Source organism: Mixophyes fleayi, chromosome 1 (assembly GCF_038048845.1).
Source record: "Mixophyes fleayi isolate aMixFle1 chromosome 1, aMixFle1.hap1, whole genome shotgun sequence".
Classification (NCBI taxonomy): domain Eukaryota; kingdom Metazoa; phylum Chordata; class Amphibia; order Anura; family Limnodynastidae; genus Mixophyes; species Mixophyes fleayi.
This window is the reverse complement of record NC_134402.1, coordinates 192,864,134-192,884,144: the sequence shown is the minus strand read 5'-3', so window position 1 is coordinate 192,884,144 and position 20,011 is coordinate 192,864,134. Positions and strand designations below refer to the sequence as shown.

At 38.8% G+C, this 20,011-nt stretch overlaps 1 protein-coding gene across 1 annotated transcript in view; it reads right to left on the bottom strand.

Annotated features, from left to right (window-relative positions):
- Nucleotides 1–1,683: 1,683 nt before the first annotated feature.
- The window catches only part of RAB3A (RAB3A, member RAS oncogene family), a 56,741-nt gene continuing 38,413 nt past the window's right edge, over nucleotides 1,684–20,011 (bottom strand). The window contains exons 3-5 of the mRNA XM_075204687.1: nucleotides 12,894–13,012; nucleotides 3,868–3,992; nucleotides 1,684–3,474 (exon numbers count right to left, since the gene is read on the bottom strand). Coding sequence (XP_075060788.1) covers nucleotides 3,284–3,474; nucleotides 3,868–3,992; nucleotides 12,894–13,012 — 435 coding nt within the window. The 3' untranslated portion in view covers nucleotides 1,684–3,283. The remainder of the gene's footprint in view (nucleotides 3,475–3,867; nucleotides 3,993–12,893; nucleotides 13,013–20,011) is intronic.

Below are 20,011 nucleotides of genomic sequence, written 5' to 3'. Positions count from 1 at the left end.
CTGTGTTCCAGACCATCTACGCGTTTCGTCAAGTGGGACTTCATCAGGATATGTCATATATATTTTATATTCCTTATATATTCATGTAGAATAATCATTAGGGTGACTTTAATTGATGAGGCATCGGTGCTTGGTAAATTGACAGGCTACATATGTGTAAAAATTGTGTTGCAGAAAGTGTGGGTTTACGCATTTATGTTGCGTCACATGTATCTCAAGAATAGGGTCTTGACAGTGTTATGAATAAAAATCTAATTTTTCATATAAAATGTAAGGAAATGCAAAAAATTGCAAACACCCCCACATCATTCATTTACTACTTTAGAAATTCAATGGAAATTTATTTCCTGCAGAAACTTGACATAATATAGAAGCAATAGTAATGAATGTAGTATGTCCTGCTAGATGTGTCAATATGCTAACAGTCAATCATAAGTAGCTAGATAGTGCTGCTGGTATCATCATCATCACCACCTATCTTTACACTAGGCCTCCTTAGAAGTGTGCCTGGAGGTACAGCCAAGTCTCATTATGTCGAATCTCCAAGGAGCATTAAGTGTATATGCCCTTACTGTATGCAACGTATGCTTGACTGCCCCTGTCCCACCTCGTCTGGCGTAAAGGTCTGCAAGACTAAGATATGCTCAGATGTAAACATGGACGCATTTTAGTACACATGCGCAGTAATTAAATATGTATATTTACCGGGACCAATAGTAAGATTAGGGTAGGGGCCCGGTGAGGTCATTCTTGCCTCCCGTGACACACACTCTGCTGTTAGAAGAGCAGAGTGGGAGTCTTCTGAACTTGCGCTGTCCGGCACATATGCCATGTAACTCAAGGCGGGGGCAACCTGCTACTGCCCAGCCCCCTCTCACCTCTGGGCCAAATAGTCACTGCACCCCCTATTGTTCCACCCGGGAATTCATTTTTTGTTATTATAATATATCTAAGTGTTTCAATGAAATACTAGCAAAAGTGACTGTTGCATGGTGTAAAATTATTATTGAAAGATGTAATATAACAAAGAACTGCACATTGCTGTGAAAGCATGTCTTTCTTACTGCTTATGTATGGATGTGCAGGAGTGCAAGAATGTCTGTTTCACTTTTCTGAATCACGTTTTCAGACAGATTCCTGAGCAGAAAACAACCAGTAACCCCCCCCCCCCCCCCCCCAATAAAATGTGTTCATTTTTGTTGTCTGTATGTTCGGTCACTAAATTTAGTAGGGCTTAGTGTACCTCTCTGCTATATATATATATATTTTTTTTATTTTTTTTTTAAACGACTGGTGAAAAGGGAACTGTGCAAAGTTTCTAAAATGAAAGCTAAATGGCCATAGGTCTGCATGTAGCCCTCCTAGTCAGTTATGTTTCCTAAAACTTGTGACACTTGTTGATCTTATATTAAAATGCCTGCTTATATGTTATTACAGATGTGTATATTTATTTGCTTAAATGTATTGTTTCAACTTCCTTTTGAGATGAGGGCTAATGTGTGGTCCTTTTGAAGGTTCCAGAGCCACCCTATCAGTCTGCCTGTCAATGGAATAACAGAAGGAAAGGAGCTACTGAAATAAATATTGAAAGGTTATTAGAATTTAAAGTGGGGGGAAAAACCTATGGAATTGTGAGCCAAATGTTTGTACCAGGTTAATGAACAACAACAAATAATAATAGAGTTTTACAGCAGACTGAAGACTTTTATTCTTAACTTGGAAAAATCAAGTAAACCATTTCTGTTAAAGGTGCAACCAACAATGCTTCCTTCCTCCCTGACAACCCCTCTGATATCCGTTTTATGTCACATTGCATGAGAGTCCAGTTTACCCCATTAAAGCCACTTTGCAAATGTCCTGAAAGAGTCCTGCCAACAAATGTGTCATCTTAGCTCGCCACCCAGCCTCTACTTTCTATCACTTACACCGTCTTTAATAAAAAGATGAGCTTAAATAAATTGGATTTCTTAAAAAGAAAAACTAGAAACAAGGAAAAAATATTGAAAGAAAGAAAAAAAAAAAACTGATGTGTGTGTGTCATGAAATACAGTCTTATAGCTCTGGAGAAAAGTAAAGTGTACTTAAAAAGAAGCAAGACTACATTTTGGCATACACTGCTAATTATTACCAGTTTGACAAGCTCATTTCAAATATATACTGTAAAATACTTGGATACTTTCTCATTTCACCAGATGATGTGCTCTGAAAAACTATTTTAAAAACAAAAAAAAAATGGAGCTGTTGCACCTTTAAAGAGGTTTTATAAAGAGCTCGCTCTTTTTAGAAATACAATTGTTAAAACAAAATGATCCTCTTTTCACTTATTCTATTTTTAACTACATACACAAAATTGCAGAGGAAATTCACAGCACTCAAATGCAGTTTAGAAAGCCTATAATATTTAACATACAATTTGCTATATATTGATGTGATTATATACTCTAGGAGATCAAAAAATTAAATAGAACATTTATGTAAAGGATAATATTTTAATCACTGCCTAAAATCAGGACGTTAAAAGGACTGTTACTGGCCACAGTACTCCCCTATAAGCAGCTACCTCCTTGTGGCGGGAACCTAGAACGGGGCACTCCTTTAAAATAGGAAGATAAATTCTCACATACATATTGCAGATTCAGACACAGGAAAACAAAAGTATAATAAATAAATTATATATATATATTGATATAAATATTCTTAACATAAAAAGGAGTGGTGAAAGTTACGATATGGTAGTGTTTGAATGCATACACACAAAAAAGCAATTCAGGTGAACTGATAGAACATTAATGTTTCATGCAAACACATTTAAAGGGTCTCTGATGGGTTTAGCCATAGAAATGCTTGAAAAAAAACAACAATTTAGTACAGTTAGTGGCATTTCTTTTTTATTTTGTGCAGTGAATAGTCTTCTTTCAAAGCTCCAACTTAGCTAAAAGGATGCCTTTATAGTGGGAAAAACTAGTGTACTAATATGGTATTTCTTCAATCATTTCTCTGCCGGCTGTACCCACTTAACTTTGTTAAACTCTCGCTTTCTCTCTATAGATATATATATATTTATTTATATATAATTTTAAACTATTTTTTATTCAACCACGCAATTTAAACGCTCGCTTTGCTACATAGATTCTAACTAAAAAGGTTGTAACAGACAAAGTCATCTTCGGATGATATGCAGGTTTCAAGGTAAGTGGGGGAGAGGTCACCACTATACAGCCGTAAGGGACAGGGGTGTGGAATGCGGTGTGTGCATGTGTACGTGTAGATGGAGGCATGTTCCTTAGCAGGCACAGTCCTGGTGTGGTGGAGCCTGCTGGTCAGTGAGCTGAGGTCCCTGTTTGGCTCCGGTAACAGCTGGATCAGCCGTGTCCAAACTCTCTGACATCTTTTCACAGATTATGTCCACCAAACGTTCAAATGTCTGCTTCACATTAATGTTGTCTTTGGCGCTGGCTTCAAAGAATTCGAAACCTGCATGATAGTAATAAAATGTTAGGCTAACTGTCACACTTTTTGCTGCACAGTAACCATTTAGCAATGAGTAATATGTACAAAGCTCTATATATTTCAGACCCACTTTCAACTGGGTACATGGTTGGGCATAATAGGTTAGCAGTTTCGGTGCAATGGCACCTAAAGTGTGGCAATTATTCAGTTTGGAATTTGGGGAGGTATGGGTTAGGCCTATACAGAAACTATTAAACTATGCAAACCAATCACAATCACCTTCCAATTGAAAGATAAAGGCCCAGCACAACAGATTATGCAGCGATATTACAGTGATATTTATTTGGAATTCTTCAATTAGCATTTGGCTTCCACCAATGTTAACCCCCAAGTATGCAGTCTCGTCACTTATCTTACCCAAGTGCTCTGCCAGCTGTCTTCCTCGCTCTGATGACACTACTCGCTCATCCTCCATGTCACATTTGTTACCGACAAGTAAAACCTGAGCATTGTCCCAGGAGTATGTTTTGATCTGAGTTGACCTGGTAAGTTAATTGTAATGAGTAACAGTTATTGTCTCGGTATCAGATGATTGTGCATGCAAGTAAATCAAGAGTAGAAATAAACAAGAATATATATATATATATATATATATATATATATATATATATATATATATATATATATATATATATATATATATACACATATATATATACATATATATACATATACATATACATATACACATATACATATATATATATATACACACACACACACTCTTCAATATTGGACTGCTGTTATATACAGACGTACAGACTAAACACGCTATTGCACACAAATGCTCTGTCAAAGGAGAACGGCCTATAAATGTACTTTCCCACTTTGACTTTTTTATTTGAGTTCGCTAGTGAAAAATACCTGTTCATTTTGACCAGTTGTGTTTATTTGTAAGCGGTAAAGCTTTTCATTAATACTAACTATAATGGGTTCCCCCTTACATGTTTTTGTTCATGCGATATAGATATACAATATATAGGATAAATACTCATTTGATAACAGACTTTGGTTAAAATAATTGCAATCATTTGTGTAGCTCGATCACTTATAAATAACTTATTTGTGGCTGGATCAAGTGGAAATAACTTATTGAAGATATTTATTTTACTTAGGAGTGCAATGCCCTTCTGCATATCAGTGCAAATGTACTTATCCTTTTATATTGGTATGCGTTTTGTATGGAAATATATGGACTTCTGAGACGTTATGTCATGTTTGGGTTTTGCAACTGCCTAGAGACAGGTAATCTCACGTTAATTAGACCTTTTCATCGCTCAGTGACCAAAATGTCTGTTGAGCCTGAAAAACAGGAGGAGGTAATTATCGTTGCTGGTAGACTCTCTATGCAAGTGATCACAGATGAATGTGAATTTTGCAAATTAAATTGCATTCAAAGCAAGATTATAGAAATGTTATATCCTGATGGTAAACATTCAATAGAAAATCTCATATGTAGTGGCGCCGCTAGTAGCAATGTAAAAGCGCTGATTTATAGGCAATCTACATGAAGCACATGGATTGGTTAGAGGGGATGAAGGAGGCTAGATTACCTCCTGCCAGGGTATCTGTGAAAATCTGTATAAAAAGCGTACTGTCTGACCATGTATCATTATTATTCCATCTGTGTGTAACTGTCCTTTTTTAGGACTTCCTGAGCTAATAAAACATCCACTGCTTAAGCAACCTGCTTTGACGCCTACTTACCTGCTGTAATTCCCGTGGCCACAAATTAGAACAAATCTAATCCATTATCTGGTTGTTCTGAGGTTGGGACCCAGCATTTCAGTACCAACCTTCTGCCTACCACCTGCAGCTATGGCCATTGTGAAAGGCAAGGAATCTGTCCACAGCAACCCTGATCTGAAGGCAAGAGATCAGGTGTACCAGCCCAGGCGCCAAGCAAAGGAATACCCTAACAGTGAAAGTTACCCAGAAGGATGCAGTCCTAGGTGCCGCTAAGGAGCTAGTGGTGACAGCAGCAAAAGCCCCTCCTACTGCGGTTAGAGGGTGCATTTGGGATAAATAAAAGGGGATGGTGGCAAGGCAAGGCAAGGCAAGCCCAGCTGTTCACCAGCAACACAACAGACAGGGTGGTATAGGAGGTCTATCCTGTCAATCTGCTTTCTATAGCCTTCTCCCAACTTCTATTTTCAGATCCGATCACTGTTTTTCTATGGGAATTAGATCTGGACTCATTGCTGGCTACTTTAAAACAATGAAAAGAAAGGAACAAAACAGACCAACTTCCATTTCTGTAATACTTCAGTGTCCTGTCTTGAAGCATCCCTGGTTTCTATTTGAAGTTTAGGTGACTGGGGTCATTGTCCTGTTGGATGACCTTCGACAGAAACCCAGTTTTCTGAAACAGGGTTAAACATTGCGCTCCAAAAGTCACGTTGATTTCACAGATTCAAGAAACCTAGTGCCATATGCAAAACAGCAACCTGAAAACATTACTAAACCTCCTCCGTGTTTGACTGTGGGGTAAGTGAGGGTTTTGTCCACCAATTTTGCTTTCTGTAAATATAGGGATGATGTGCTTTTGCATATATCTCTAATTTGGTCTCATCTGTCCACAGGACATTCTTCCAAAAAAATTTGGCCTGTTCAGGTCTAGATGTCTAGTTCAGTTCAAAAGTGAAAATGAATAATATACCTCAAATCTAATTATTTCTAACTACTTATAAAAAAGGTTCCAATAAATTTGTCCAGCCCATTTTAGGATTTTTGTGTAGGACAAGCTACAACATAGGACATTTTTCAGCTTTTGTGCTTTATTCCAGCGCAAACCAAGGAAATACATTGTATGGATACCAAAATATTTTCATGGACTATCTGATGCACTTTCATTACTGAAAATGATTACTTAAAACATATAGTATACATAATACATCTTTACAATACAACAGACACCTTGTTTGCATGTGATCAAAAGCAGTCGCTAAATTATTTGTTTGCGCAGGCCTATGTCTGCAATTAGTGTAATTCACACGTTCAGAAACTGTAAAGTGATTGTGAATGCACTTGAAACATCAAAGATTTGGATATTACTGCAATGAGTTAAACAACATGTCAGCACTCAATCTAGTAGTCATTAGTCACAGAGATTACAGACTTAGACTTGCTTTGGAGGTGTTTGTTCAGCTCTCACATCCATAAACACCTAATCGCTGCCACCACCTATTGTATTAGGGCAATAGAACTCAAACTCTGTTACACACTATGATTATTGTTAGCAAATCAGGTTAACCATTCACACACCAGCATTCAAGGGTTTAACATCACACCCTAGCATACTCTAGAATACAGCCAACCAATACTTCTCTTCTTAAAAGACTTATGGATTTGAAGAATAAGGGCAGACGTATTAAAATCTAGATTTAATATAATATAGGTCACTGCATGTAATAAAAACATACAATAAAATTACAAAATAAATAAATGCAATATTGTTAGAAAACAATGAGATAAAAATACATAAATAGAAAACTTATGTACGTTTTCTAATCTGTATGTCTGGGGCAAGACAGGGGTGGATTGGGCAGCTTCTTGATCAGACTGAGTAGCCAAAACTGACTATTTACAATAATATTTACAACAAGTTAACCCGTGCACGATACTCATGCATTCTAGTCAAATCAAGCTACTTAAGGTGTTAAAAAGGTTCTTGTCATGCATTTGGGGCTAGGCCAGGCCTCCTCAGGGGAAGAGCATTACTTCCCGACGCAAGCGCCCTTTTTTAACCTGGATTTGTCCACATGTCACCACCTCATCATTTTTCTCCATCACCTCATCCTTCATCTTTATCGCCACATCTATCCAGATGTCTATCCAGACACATGGATCTCTCTCAGCGGTCCTGAGTATCACACTCCTCTCGCTCTGTCACCCCGGCAACCACCAACCACTCCCAACTGTCACTTCTCCTTCAAGAAATATATATATATTTTTTTTTTAAATCTTTACAAACACTTTTAACAATTAACAAATTAAATTAACAAATTAAAAACATCTTAGTATACCAAATTTCAGCCCTTTCTGAGGTTTTTTCCACACACACTAAGAATTTAGTAGGTCAGTGTATAACTCCGCCCAGCAGGTGGCGCTGCAGCTTGGTTTTTTTTCCCCCACACACACACAGGTTAACACACGCCACTAGGCTTTTATATTATAGATAATATGCAAGGGTTTTTTTATGCCTGTTCCTCTGGGAGGTCATTCAGAGGGACATCTGACACATTACAGAGGCAAAACTTTCTGCTCAATTGCACATGAAATAGGACATTAAGGCTCATTGTGGAATATACAGGATTACTAGTGTTTCTCTGTACAGTAGTATATTTTCAAATAATACACATTGCAGCTTCTGTCCCTAAGTTCAAAATGGCACAGAGATTTCTGAAAACACAAAATATGAAGGAATGCTTTTGAAAGTTCATATTTCTTTATAAACAATGAGCAGCTTGTGAGGGAGGCGGACAGTAAACTATTCATATGCAAATGAACTTACTCCTTGTCACCAGCACACTTCACCAGGAATAGTTAGTTACCTCTAGGCGTTGGAGCTTCATAGAGTCCCTCTGTCTGTCCAGCATATGGAGACCACTGAGTCACATCCTTTTGTGACAAACATAACACCAATCCATGCCCATACTTGCCAACTCTCCCGGAATGTCCAGGAGACTCCCGAAATTCGGGTAGATCTCCCAGACTCCCGGGAGAGCAGGCAAATATCCCGCAAACGGCCTCTTGCTGTAAAAATGACGCCATTCGCGTCATTCTGGCCCCGCCCCCGCGTCAAAAAACACATTTTGTCATGGGGCCCTGTCCCTCCCACCCTCCAACCACGCCCCCCTGACTGCGATCTGCCAGAAAGAACTTTAAAAAGGTTGGCAAGTATGATCCATGCCCACATCTAGTAGCTTTTCAAATACAGACTTAATCTATTTAGTAGTATAAGGGAAATTAGCAGATGTGGTAACATGTTTATCTCATAAGATGCTGAGACAGCTTACTAGGTGTGAGAAACTCTTCCTGGCAACATGACACAGAACATAGGCTCAGCAAAGTGCTTGTTGTAAGGGAAGATGTCGCATCAAATTAACTCTTTTTTTTTACTGACCACAGTGAGTCCAGAAATCACACACAATTTATAATTGTGATATTTGAATCAATAATACAGGAAGGGGAAGGGGGGGGAGGGGGAGACTACAAAAATACATAATATTTGAAATACATAACATACAAGTGTAACACAAAACACCCACTGTGACATGTCACAAATCAAACAGAAAGGCTTAGGTTGAGGGATGGCTTGGGGAAGTCTGATGACAAAGGAGTCTCATACAATCAGACAAACTCATGCCAGCTAAGCCACTTTATTAAGGGTGAGGACACTGCAGTGGAATAAGGGATCCAGAATGTTGGTAATCAGTAGCCTACCAGACAAGAAGCCATTACTGTAAACCCCTGCTGTAGGTCCATCATACAAAGCCAAAATAGAGCTAAGAATCCAATCCTGAAGACCGAACCATACCAGAACAGTTTGCATTTCCTTCCAGTGGAGCCAAATGAACAATTTTTTGGGCATCCAAAGACAGTTCCAACATTCCTTACCCATCTTTTTTAATTTGTTCAATAACCCGCCGTGTATTGTCCCACATTTGGCGACCCAAAATTAAACCAACCTGGTTCAGGTGCACAAGTGCTGAAATGATGGGAATGAGCCTGTTCGCTATCAATTTAGCAAATATTTTTAAATCATAGTTGAGTAGTGCTATCCGTCTGAGAAGATGTTATGGCGTTGCCTGGTTTGGGAACAGAAGAAACAGAAGTATCCTCCGGATATTTAGTAGAGGTATACAGGTCTTAGGTCTCCTCAATAACAGTTTTTGCTTCCAGCATCGTCAGAAAATGGGGGGGACATGCGGCCGAGGGAACCTTCAAGTCCACATCAATGAAGCATGATCTGACCACAATATCGGGAGGATCTGGACAGCAAGAGTATTTTGCAAAGTCCATCGATTAGACAAAATTAAGTTGATGCATGAATATGCGTTATGTACCAGGGAGTAATAGGCAAAATCTTTCTCCAAAGGAGCTTGGGCCCTCCAGACATCATAGAGACCAGGCTATGCAAACAGCTTCACAAATGCCGCAGAGGGGCCTACAAGGTCTGCACCATTATGAGAGCGTGTAGAGGACCTATATAGTTTGAGGTCTGTAACAATATTTAAATCGCCCATGATAATTAAGCTACCTTCTCTGTGTTTTTCTATTTCCTGAAAGGTGGACCTAAGGAAAGTAATCTGTTTAGAGTTAGGGGCATAATGAGATATAATAGTGACCATCTCATCCATGAGGGAACCAACAAGGAACCCCATTATCCTTTAGGTAACCATTGGCCGTGTAGAAAAAACAAAAACAAAAAACAAAAACAGAAAAAAAAAACAAAAAAAAAAACAAAACAGGAATCTGTTATCTTGAAAGAGAGAAGGAGCTTTGGCCAATAAATGTGTCTCCTGCATGGCCACTACATCCTCCTTATGAAGGTGTTAGAATGATAAAGCTAGGCGATGTTTATTAGGGGGAATTCAAATCCCTCATATTTAACAAATTAAATTTAACCATAGCATAAGTAAGCATTTAGTCTGAAATTCATATTTTATTTTGATTATTGACTGGGATTCCACCAAGACAGTGCTATAGAAAATGATATTATCTACTCCCACCACTCATTTAGGCAAGTCTGGCCAACTATGATCTTTTCAAAAGAAGATTTAAATTTGTAAGGAGGCACTTACAAGTTATTCGGGTTCATTTTATAAATTACTGCAAACTCAACCTGAATTCAACTGATCAGAAGCTTAACTGGACTTATTTAGCAAATAAAAACAAAGTAGACTCCAAACATATTTCTAGCACACAGAATTAAACAAAAATGTGCAGTTCAGAAACAATAGATAAAGTTTCAACTCAATAGGGGTTAGGACACCTCACATTTTGGGGCCTTGCTGGTCTTTTAGCAACCAGTAATAACTGCTACAGCAGCTGCATGGCGAAGCCAGACACTCACCAACTGTGACTGTCAATTGTACACCAACCTGGTGTCTGCAGTTGTAGTAGGGTAATCTCTGAAACCACTAGGCTCCTTTACCAGCACCTAAAACCGCTCACACTTCTTACATAACATGTAAGCGCTGCAGCACCTCTTTACTCATTGCCGACTTAAGAATTCTATGCTCAATGCAGGACAGTCAGCAGAAGAATTAAAGTGTGAGTTTTCATCTGTTGGTTACAGGAACATAGTAGTAGTTGTCATGATCACAAGCAAGATTGATTAGGATTGTGTTTATCAGCTCATTTAGCTCTTATATATGATTTTTTCCAAGTGCATAAACATATACCACAAGAGTATATCATTCACATGGGCTATTCGTTCTACTTTTATACAATTTTACATACAGGTCCGTGGATTGGCATATGAGCCCCCTTAATTAATGCAGGGTGACCCCCTCATCTGTGCAAGACAATCAGCTATGACATTTTACAGTGGGTTGTCTGCCCATATGCAGCAAATACCCAGGGAACTTAACCACCTCTAGACAATTTCACCACTTGAGTTTAGGCTGGGAAATTTAATATTTAGTTGTTCCACACAAGCATCCAGGGCTTCGTTAGCGGTTTCTCTGAGGTTGAGAACCAGATCCTGAGATGCAGCCTTGAAGCATTGGCAATTAAGCGCCACTGAGGTATTTAACCTTCTGGGGCTTCCAAGAGGCAACACTACTTCCAGGTTCATTAGATCTCTTCTAGAGCTTCTGCTCTCAAACCTGACACTGGGTACTCCTGGAGACAAATAGTCCAGAGCAATTTTCTTTATTCTGCTGCTGGTCTGAGCTCAATAATATTCTCACACATTGTGTGGATCTGGGAAAGGGGGAACTCCATTACACCCTTTCCCCACCTTATCAATGCAAGTCACCAGTTTGACATAGCAACACGATTTGGATACAAGGTCCGCGGTCTGTAGCAAGGGTTCCATCTGTGTTTCTGTGGGTCTGCTACTTATATGCAAGTTGTAAATCTGAAGCATTAGGGTCCACTGCAAGCAATGTGCCACTACCCCCCCTCCAGGGGTGTGCTGCTGGCACTTTAAAGGGTTGTGGTCATTCATTATAGTGACATGCCACCCAGCCCAAACAATGGTCAAGAACTCCTTTTCAATAATAGCATGTCACACCTCCTGTTTATAAAGTGTGCAGCACAAAAAAGATACAGGCTACCCATTAGGCCCATCCTGGCTTAGTACTGCTCCAAGGCTGTACTGGGATGCATCAGTGTATAAAAAGTCCTTATTACACTTAAACGCTCCCAGTACTGGATCACTCATCAGGACCCTTTTCAAAAATTGGAATGCCAGCTCGCGCACGAGTGTCCAGTCTACCTCTTTGTGCAGCTATTTCTCTCGAATAGGTCTGGCTACAGCGCTTGAATTACGGACCAACCGTCTGTAGTCCTTAAGAACACTAGTAACTGTCTCTGGGTGTTTGGCTGGGGCCAGCCTTGGATTGTATCCACTTTCTCTGGTTAAGGCCTAGTCTGTCCTCCCACTGCACTGTACTCTTAAGTACAAAACTTTTGCCATCTCCAATTCACATTTCTCTGTCAGGATAGTTAGCAATTTCCTTTTGATCAGCCCTACTTGGTGTACATGGTTGTTTGAGGTCTTGCTAAATTCTATGGCTATGTTAGGCTATAAACGCCTAAATGAATTATTCACTGTAAGGGTAGTCAGACTATGGGATTTTTTTTTTTACCCTAGGGAGGTGATAGATGATTCATTAAATTAATTTAAATATGGAGTTGATGCCTTTATTACAAAAAAAGGTATCACCAGATTTGATTGTTAGAATGTATTATTTGGGTTGATCGAGGGAATGAATCATGATTACCATTTTCAGGAGAATTCCTCTATGCTAAATTTGTCGGGCATGATTATTTTAGCATTACTTCTTGGTCATCATTTTAAACATAACGGCAGCAAAAAAGAAAATGGATCCAGGACTAACATCCAGGACTAACAGTTCACAAATCAGGTCAGTGTGTTGCTAGTTCGCATGCCAGGGTGGGGGGCATTTTCCCTTAAAACACATTTTTAAGCTAATCTGGGTGGTTTGCTCCTTAGCTGAATTAAATATTTTATATTATTCTAATGAATTTATTGATTAATACAAATACAATATAAAAAGATTCACAGTTCTTTTAGGATAAGTGGGCCAAATCGTAAAGCTGCTCAATGTCAGTAGCACATAAACAAAACAAAACAATACATACACTTAAATATAGAAAATATGTTTTCATTATATATCGGCACTCACCAGTCCTGTACAGCATTGAATGACTCTTCGTTGGTGATGTCGTACATCAGAATAAAGCCCATGGCCCCCCGATAGTATGCTGTGGTGATTGTCCTGTACCTTTCCTGCCCCGCAGTGTCCTGTAGAACAAATGTGTATTAGTGAGCATATAGTACAAGTAATGGCCAGTAACATAACAGGACACAAAATAAGACATTCAGTAAAAGAAAACTCAAATAAGACATTAGGCTACACTTCATTTAAGTTTATTCACCCTCCTTTCCTCCACTGTTAATGAGAGTTACTACATCCTGTGAAACAAACTCCTTTCGTTTCCCGGTTAATAAAACACAGATTTATATCAGAATTCCCACTCTGTCTGCTGTTAAATAATGAGTAATGAACGATAATTGATCTCTAATAGAAAGTGTCACAACAGCTTCTACTGCCGATTTACTGCGCTCTCTCATACAAGGTCTGCTAATCTGTAGATTATGTGTAAACTCCACCTACAGTTTAAAATGCTAATAACGTGCCATGCAGTATGCAAGCTAGAATAAAGTACATACAGAACACTAGAGAAAAATAAATCTCCATTAATTGACATTCTTTAAATTTAAACCATGGATAGTATTTGATAAAGATCATTTTTAGAGTATTTTTTTCATAAAATCAAAATGAAAACCGAACAAAGTTGCTGACAGTGACAGAGTAGAATTTCTTGGGAGACTTTGTTGAGCAGGTACATATAAGCATATCACCTTTGGTGGGAACTTCTGACCCGAAGATTTTAGCAGTGACACTTGAATTGGGCCACCAGTTAACTAACTTCATGTCAAACTTTCCCATCTACGCACCCACTGGGGCTGATTTAGAGATGGAGACAATTGCATTTCACACAAAATTTGAAACACTGAGCATGCGCACAACTTGCTGCAATAACTTCACACTTGTGACCCCTGGTGTTTTGCCAGACAAATTAGGGGGCAGAAAAGCACTTTAGCTATGCCCTTTGAAATACATTGGTATTCTGAGTTCCACAGATCTTTGAAAAAAGTGTAAGTTATGTACCAACACAAAACGGAAGCAAATGAGTCATATTTAACTTTAGACGCACCATAAGACGGGTGTTACTGAAAACATAAACACGCAAAAAGTTATATGCTGAAGGACATCTTTTTTTCTTCAAACTCAAAATCAGTTCCCATGCGCATTACTACCTGGATGAACTTTGGTTAACTCAGTGGATCCCGAAGTTTCTCAGTTTAAGGCACCCTTAGAGTCTCCATAAGGTTTTCAAGGCACTCCTAAGCCAAAAATAATTAACAAGCAGTCCCCCGCCTTGCTTACTACTGACCCTGGCCACGGTACTCCTATGAGATTTCCGTGGTACCCCAGGCAGCCACGGCGCAGTTTGGTAACCATTTGGTTAACGACATTGCTTATTATGATACATTATGGCCATGTTCAGTGAATGTTACATGACTGTAGTGCCAGTGTATTGAGAACACAGTCTGGACGATAAAGCAGCTCCTCCGGTTAGTATTTTCGATGCACTTGCGATACCAGACGCAGCTGAGGCAGGGGTACCTACAGCAAGGCCTGTGAGAATCCTGGACATGGGGTTGTTTTAACACACAAATTACCTACTTTAGTGACTCAGGTAGTGCAAAATATTTGATGGCAATGGTTGCATTTACGGCCAGGCCCCACAGACACATCTGCTTTCCTGTGAGTTTAAGCCCATCAAGTCTCTGTGCAATATGTTGTAGGGAGGGGTGGGGAGTCTCTGTGGAATATGGTGTTTTTCTGTCCCCCCTCAACATATAATATAGTGTCACTGGCCTTGGACTGCTCAGCCTAGGACCACTATAACAGGAGTTCCCTTGAGGTGATCATAAGCTCATTGTATACTTTGCAGAAAGGTATTCAATCCGGTTTTGAAAAAATTATTTCTTCTGAGATCTCGTTCATATTAGGGTTATCCTGAATATATCTTTCATTTCCATTATCAACTGCCATTTGCTGAATAATTGTGCCCAGAAATATTTTGGCATTGCTACGGATTACGTCAAGCTTTGATAACTAGGTAATATTTGGTAGTTTTCAGCTGAAATGATGACAATGACATATTTACTAAACTGTGTGTTTGAAAAGAGGAGATGTTGCTTATAGCAACCAATCAGATTCTAGCTGTCATTTTGAAGAATGTACTAAATAAATAACTAGAATCTAAATGGTTGCTATAGGCAACATCTCTACCTTTTCAGACCGAGTTTAGTAAATATACCCCTTGGAGTCCATCAAATTGGATGGGGACTTCTGGTGAACAGCAATTTTCAAATCATTTCACAGGTTCTCAATGGAACAGTGGTGCTAGACTTGACTGCAATAATTCATAACTTTTTTTGCCTCTCCATTGCAGCTTTTCTGTACTTTTTAAATCATTATCCCATTGACATATATATCTCCTAAGTCCTGTTGCAGAATGGAGCAGGTACTCCTCCAAATTGTGTTCTTTATCTTGCACCATTCATTTTGAAACATTTCCTATCCCTGAAGCAGGGAAGGTTACCTGTTCTAGATAAATTTACACTTTTACCATATTCACTCCATTTCTTTATGATGGACTTGACAGTGCTTATGAGTGTTTGAAAATGTTCCCCTGATTAATGTTTATCAATAACCTTTTAATCAGATTTGCTTTGAACATTTTTGATCTTTATGATGTGCTAACCAACTGTGAATTCCCAGACAGATGTATTTATATGTAAATCAATTGAAACACTTTAATTGTACACAAATGGACTACACTCAATTATTAATGTGACAATTGCTGAAGTGTTTATTTAGGTGTAATCAAGATTTTTTTTTATTATTAATCAGTGTTAACAATTCCCAAATAAATCCATGACACAAAAATATAAAGTTTGAAAAATTCCAAAAAGGGTATGGATACTTTCTGTAGGCACTGTATCTGGATTATAGAGGTAATCTTTACCAAACTACAATAACAAACTCTACAAGATAAGGTAAAAAGAGGATTGCATATTTTTAAAAAAGACCATTTAAACTCCCACCTAAAGCTGGGTACACACTACACAGTTTTCATCCAATAAATCGGCTAAATCAGCCGACATACGACCGCTTGTTCAAAAGTCGGGTCAGTGTGTGCAGCGACACGATGGTCGAAAGTCTGCCCAAATGGACGACTGCCGCCTCATTTGGTTGGTCGTACCGTTTAATATTTTCGTTCCAATCTCGTTTCTGTTGTGTATATAAACTTCCGACCGATCCACAACAGTGAGTACGAAATTACAGTCATTGCTCACGACAACATGGCTGTAAAAAGTCGCTAAAGGGACGTCCGCTCTTCCCTTTATCGTCCTAAACAAGGCTAGTGTGTATGCAGTCCACGGACCGAGCGATCGGACCATCGATCGCATGTAAAATCGCTCTGCATAAAAAGTTGGTCGAAATTTCTGTAGTGTGTACCCAGCTTTAGCCTTCTGTTTAGGGCTTGTGTGAAGCTCTATCTTCATGAAGTTTATGTTCAGATGACTAGCAAAAGATAGGCAATTGATTCATCTAACAGGGCTATTGGTTTTGACATGGAGGACAAACAGCTTCTGCAAATACATTCTTGTACAGTCTATTTCAGTCTGGATGTGCTATTAAGTGCACTCTTTCATTTTCTAATCGTTGGGACTTGTGCTCCTTGGAAGCAATATTCTATTCCTAATGGTAGAGGATTTCTTGATTTGGCACAGTCCTAAGGACTCTTTAATATGTCGAGATTGAGTCGATCAGAGTACTGTTGCAATACCTTGAATTTCTTGGATCCTGGAGCTATGAGATATTGATATTAACATAAGTATTTTAATTTTACTGTAATATTGAGTACACTGTAGTGCAATAATTTTTATGTTTCTGAATAAAAATAGAAACACTGGAAACTTTGGGGTATTGGGGTATAGTAAGTGACAGCAGGAGTGCGTTTACTTTACAACTCTGGCAGATCCAGGGTATAGTTATTTTTTAAACAAGCCCATACATGACAAAAAAGAATAGGAGAAACACCTAAACAAGCAGAGGAGAAAACAACCATGTCCTCCCAAAACAACCAAACAGGGTGAAGGTGAACTTGAGCGTAAAGGGTGAGCTTGTCTCCCAAAGGACTAAGAAAAAAGTTTTAGCCAACATCCAATTGGAGAACACTGGAGACATTGGGAACCTTCAATGTAAGCTTACAGCCATAATCCATATAGCATGGTTACCTTGGACGCTGGCCAACCCCGCTAATGAGCATCATGAAGGACTAAAAGATCCTCTGTTTGCTTATTTTGACCAACACTCTGACAACAACAAGAGATTTGAGAAAACCCTCTTCCTCCAGATACCTAGCCTGAACCAAGGCAGAAATGATAATATTCTGGTTTAGGTGAAATCTGGAGACCACCTGGAAGTTGAAAGGAAGGCTTGGTCTGAAGTATTCCCTATTCTCATGGAAAACAAAAAAAGAGAGACTTGAAAGACAAAGTTACCTGCTCTGAAACTCTTTTAGCACTTAGAAATGGCTAAAAGGAAAGTAGTCTTCCATGTCAAAATATTTAAATTTACTGAGTTCAAGGTTTCAAAGGACGAATGCTATAAAGCATTCAGCACCAAATTGAGACCTCAAGATGCTACAGGATAAACATATGGAGGTTGTACATAAAGTACACCATGCAAACATTGGAACATCCGGCAACAGAGCCAGGTCGAAGAGAGCTGACACCTGAACCTTATGGGGACAAAACCCGGCATCCAACCCTTCTTGTATGAACATAAATAAACTAGGAAGCCGAAAATATGAAGTAGGAAACCCCTTCCTCTCACAGCATATAATATAGATCCTCCACACTATGGTAATTTTTGGCTGAAACCAGTTTCCTTGATCTAAACAATGTTTGTACCACACTGTTAGACAATCCTTTTGCTTTAAGAATCATGGCTTCAGCAGCCACGTCGTTAGCAGCTCTAAACCTTGGCCTTTGACTTAGAAGATTGAATCGGAGGGTCAGACATCACACCAGACTTACCGACATATTGCATATGTGACTGTCAGTGTGACGGCCAATCTGGAGCCACCAGAATTACACAGCAGCATTGCTATGTGGGAAAAGATACATTAGCTGGAACTGCCAGGAAATATAACGTCTATCAAAACAGTCTTTGGATCGCTTTCCCTGGAACAAAATAGTGGTTCAACAGAGATGCCATCATGTCGACATCTGGCTTACCCCACCTGTCAACAATCTGACGAAAGACCTTCATGTGAAGAGACTATTGATCTGGATGAGGAGTCTGCCTACTCAAAAAGTCCGCCTCCCAGTTCTCTACCCCTGGGATACTGCCAAGATGGCCTGAACATTTTGTTCTGGCCAACGAAAGATCTTGCGAATTTCTTGCATAGCGAGGGGTCTATTGGTGTCTCCCTAGTGGAGGAGACACTTCTGTTTCCTAGATGTCTTAATATCTGATGCACAGAGCATCCACTCCTTGTCAGCAAGTAATATATTCCTCCACATATGAGTAATCCTTCATATCCGACACCACAAGTAATGCGAGGAACAATCAAAATCTGACTTATTCCCATTTTGGGGTGCCACCAGACCTCTGCATGTACACAAGGCAGTAGGAGTGGTAGATTCCAACAACTTTTTTAATGAAGAGGAAATTCTTATCAGCCCCTGAAGTCACCAGACTTCTTGCCAAGAATTGCTACTCTTGAGCTGCTGTCATGTGACCCACAGGACACTGAAAGCCACACAGATCAGAGCATTTTTTTCTGATGCCAAGGCAGACACTAAAGATATGTTTGCGATATGACATTGTTAAAATGTATCCTTTGATGACGTCATTTTTTGTGTCGGTCAGTATTGCTTGCTTTTTATATATTGTGTGTGCAAATTATCAATTATCTGTTGTAGATCTATCAGTGCACATCGACCCTTCTATTACTATAACAACTATATGAGAGATGTTTTTTTTATTTTGTTTTAGAAATATATAATTCCAAACTGTGAAAGATTTTTTGATTGGTGTGATTTTATTGTGCAGTTTTAGGGATTACTTAATAAAATGTAAAGCTTCTTTTAACAAGCCTATTACTTTTTGTACATATTGTACTACTATAAATATCCTTATGTACCATAAACATAAGTTCTGTTGGTTAGGTTTTCTAATCTTAAGGGCTATGGTAATTTCCCTTTTTTGCAGCTTTGGAGATCATATATATTTTTCCAACATCTGTTTGTATTTTTTCTGGTTTTCCTTTGCTGTGTTACTGAAGTAAGAGAGCTCCTATGGGGCACACACTCCTATTCCTTTTAAACAAAACTATACAATCGCAATGGATACGCATATACTAATTACAGTAAAATAATAGCTAGCTTTTAAGTTTTAAATATCATTGATTCCTGCTCCGATCACAGCATGACTACACATAGAAGACACAAGCTACCACTCACATCAGCACAGAACATCAATATCTCTGTGAGCCTATGAATATTGTTCGGGTTTTTTTTTATTGCAGCAACATAAATGCGTCAATTAATTTTTTTAATTTTTTTTATGATCTCACAGACTCCTAAAGAAAAGATGGTTTTTGTACAGACGCATGCTGGGAAAATGGATAACTAATGTGCACTTCAGACACTTTTTGGTGATGTGTTTTGAATGTGCTTTTAAAATTAAAATCTATTGTATTGGTAGCGCACATTAAGACATGAGCACTGTGTTCACATTTTGGAACGTAATGGAGGGAACACGTCCATTAGAAACCATTCACTCTTCATAATTCAGTTCTAATTAGCAACTGAAAAGCACGTTAAAAGCAGATAGCCCATAACAGTAGAATACAAATAGTTGACAGTTTTACATCCATTTTACATTTTTCTTAAGGACCAGCAAATTTTCCATAAAATTCTGAAAACTTTAAAATAAGTTGTGTGTGAATGGGTGTTGCACACACCAGAGGCAGATTCCTCTGTACTGCACAGCAATTCTAGGGTGTCTTCTTGGTGGCTTATTGCTCATGACAAGTGCTAGGTCGGGGAACATGGCCGTGCCCATTGTGAAACTTCCACGTCCTCTTT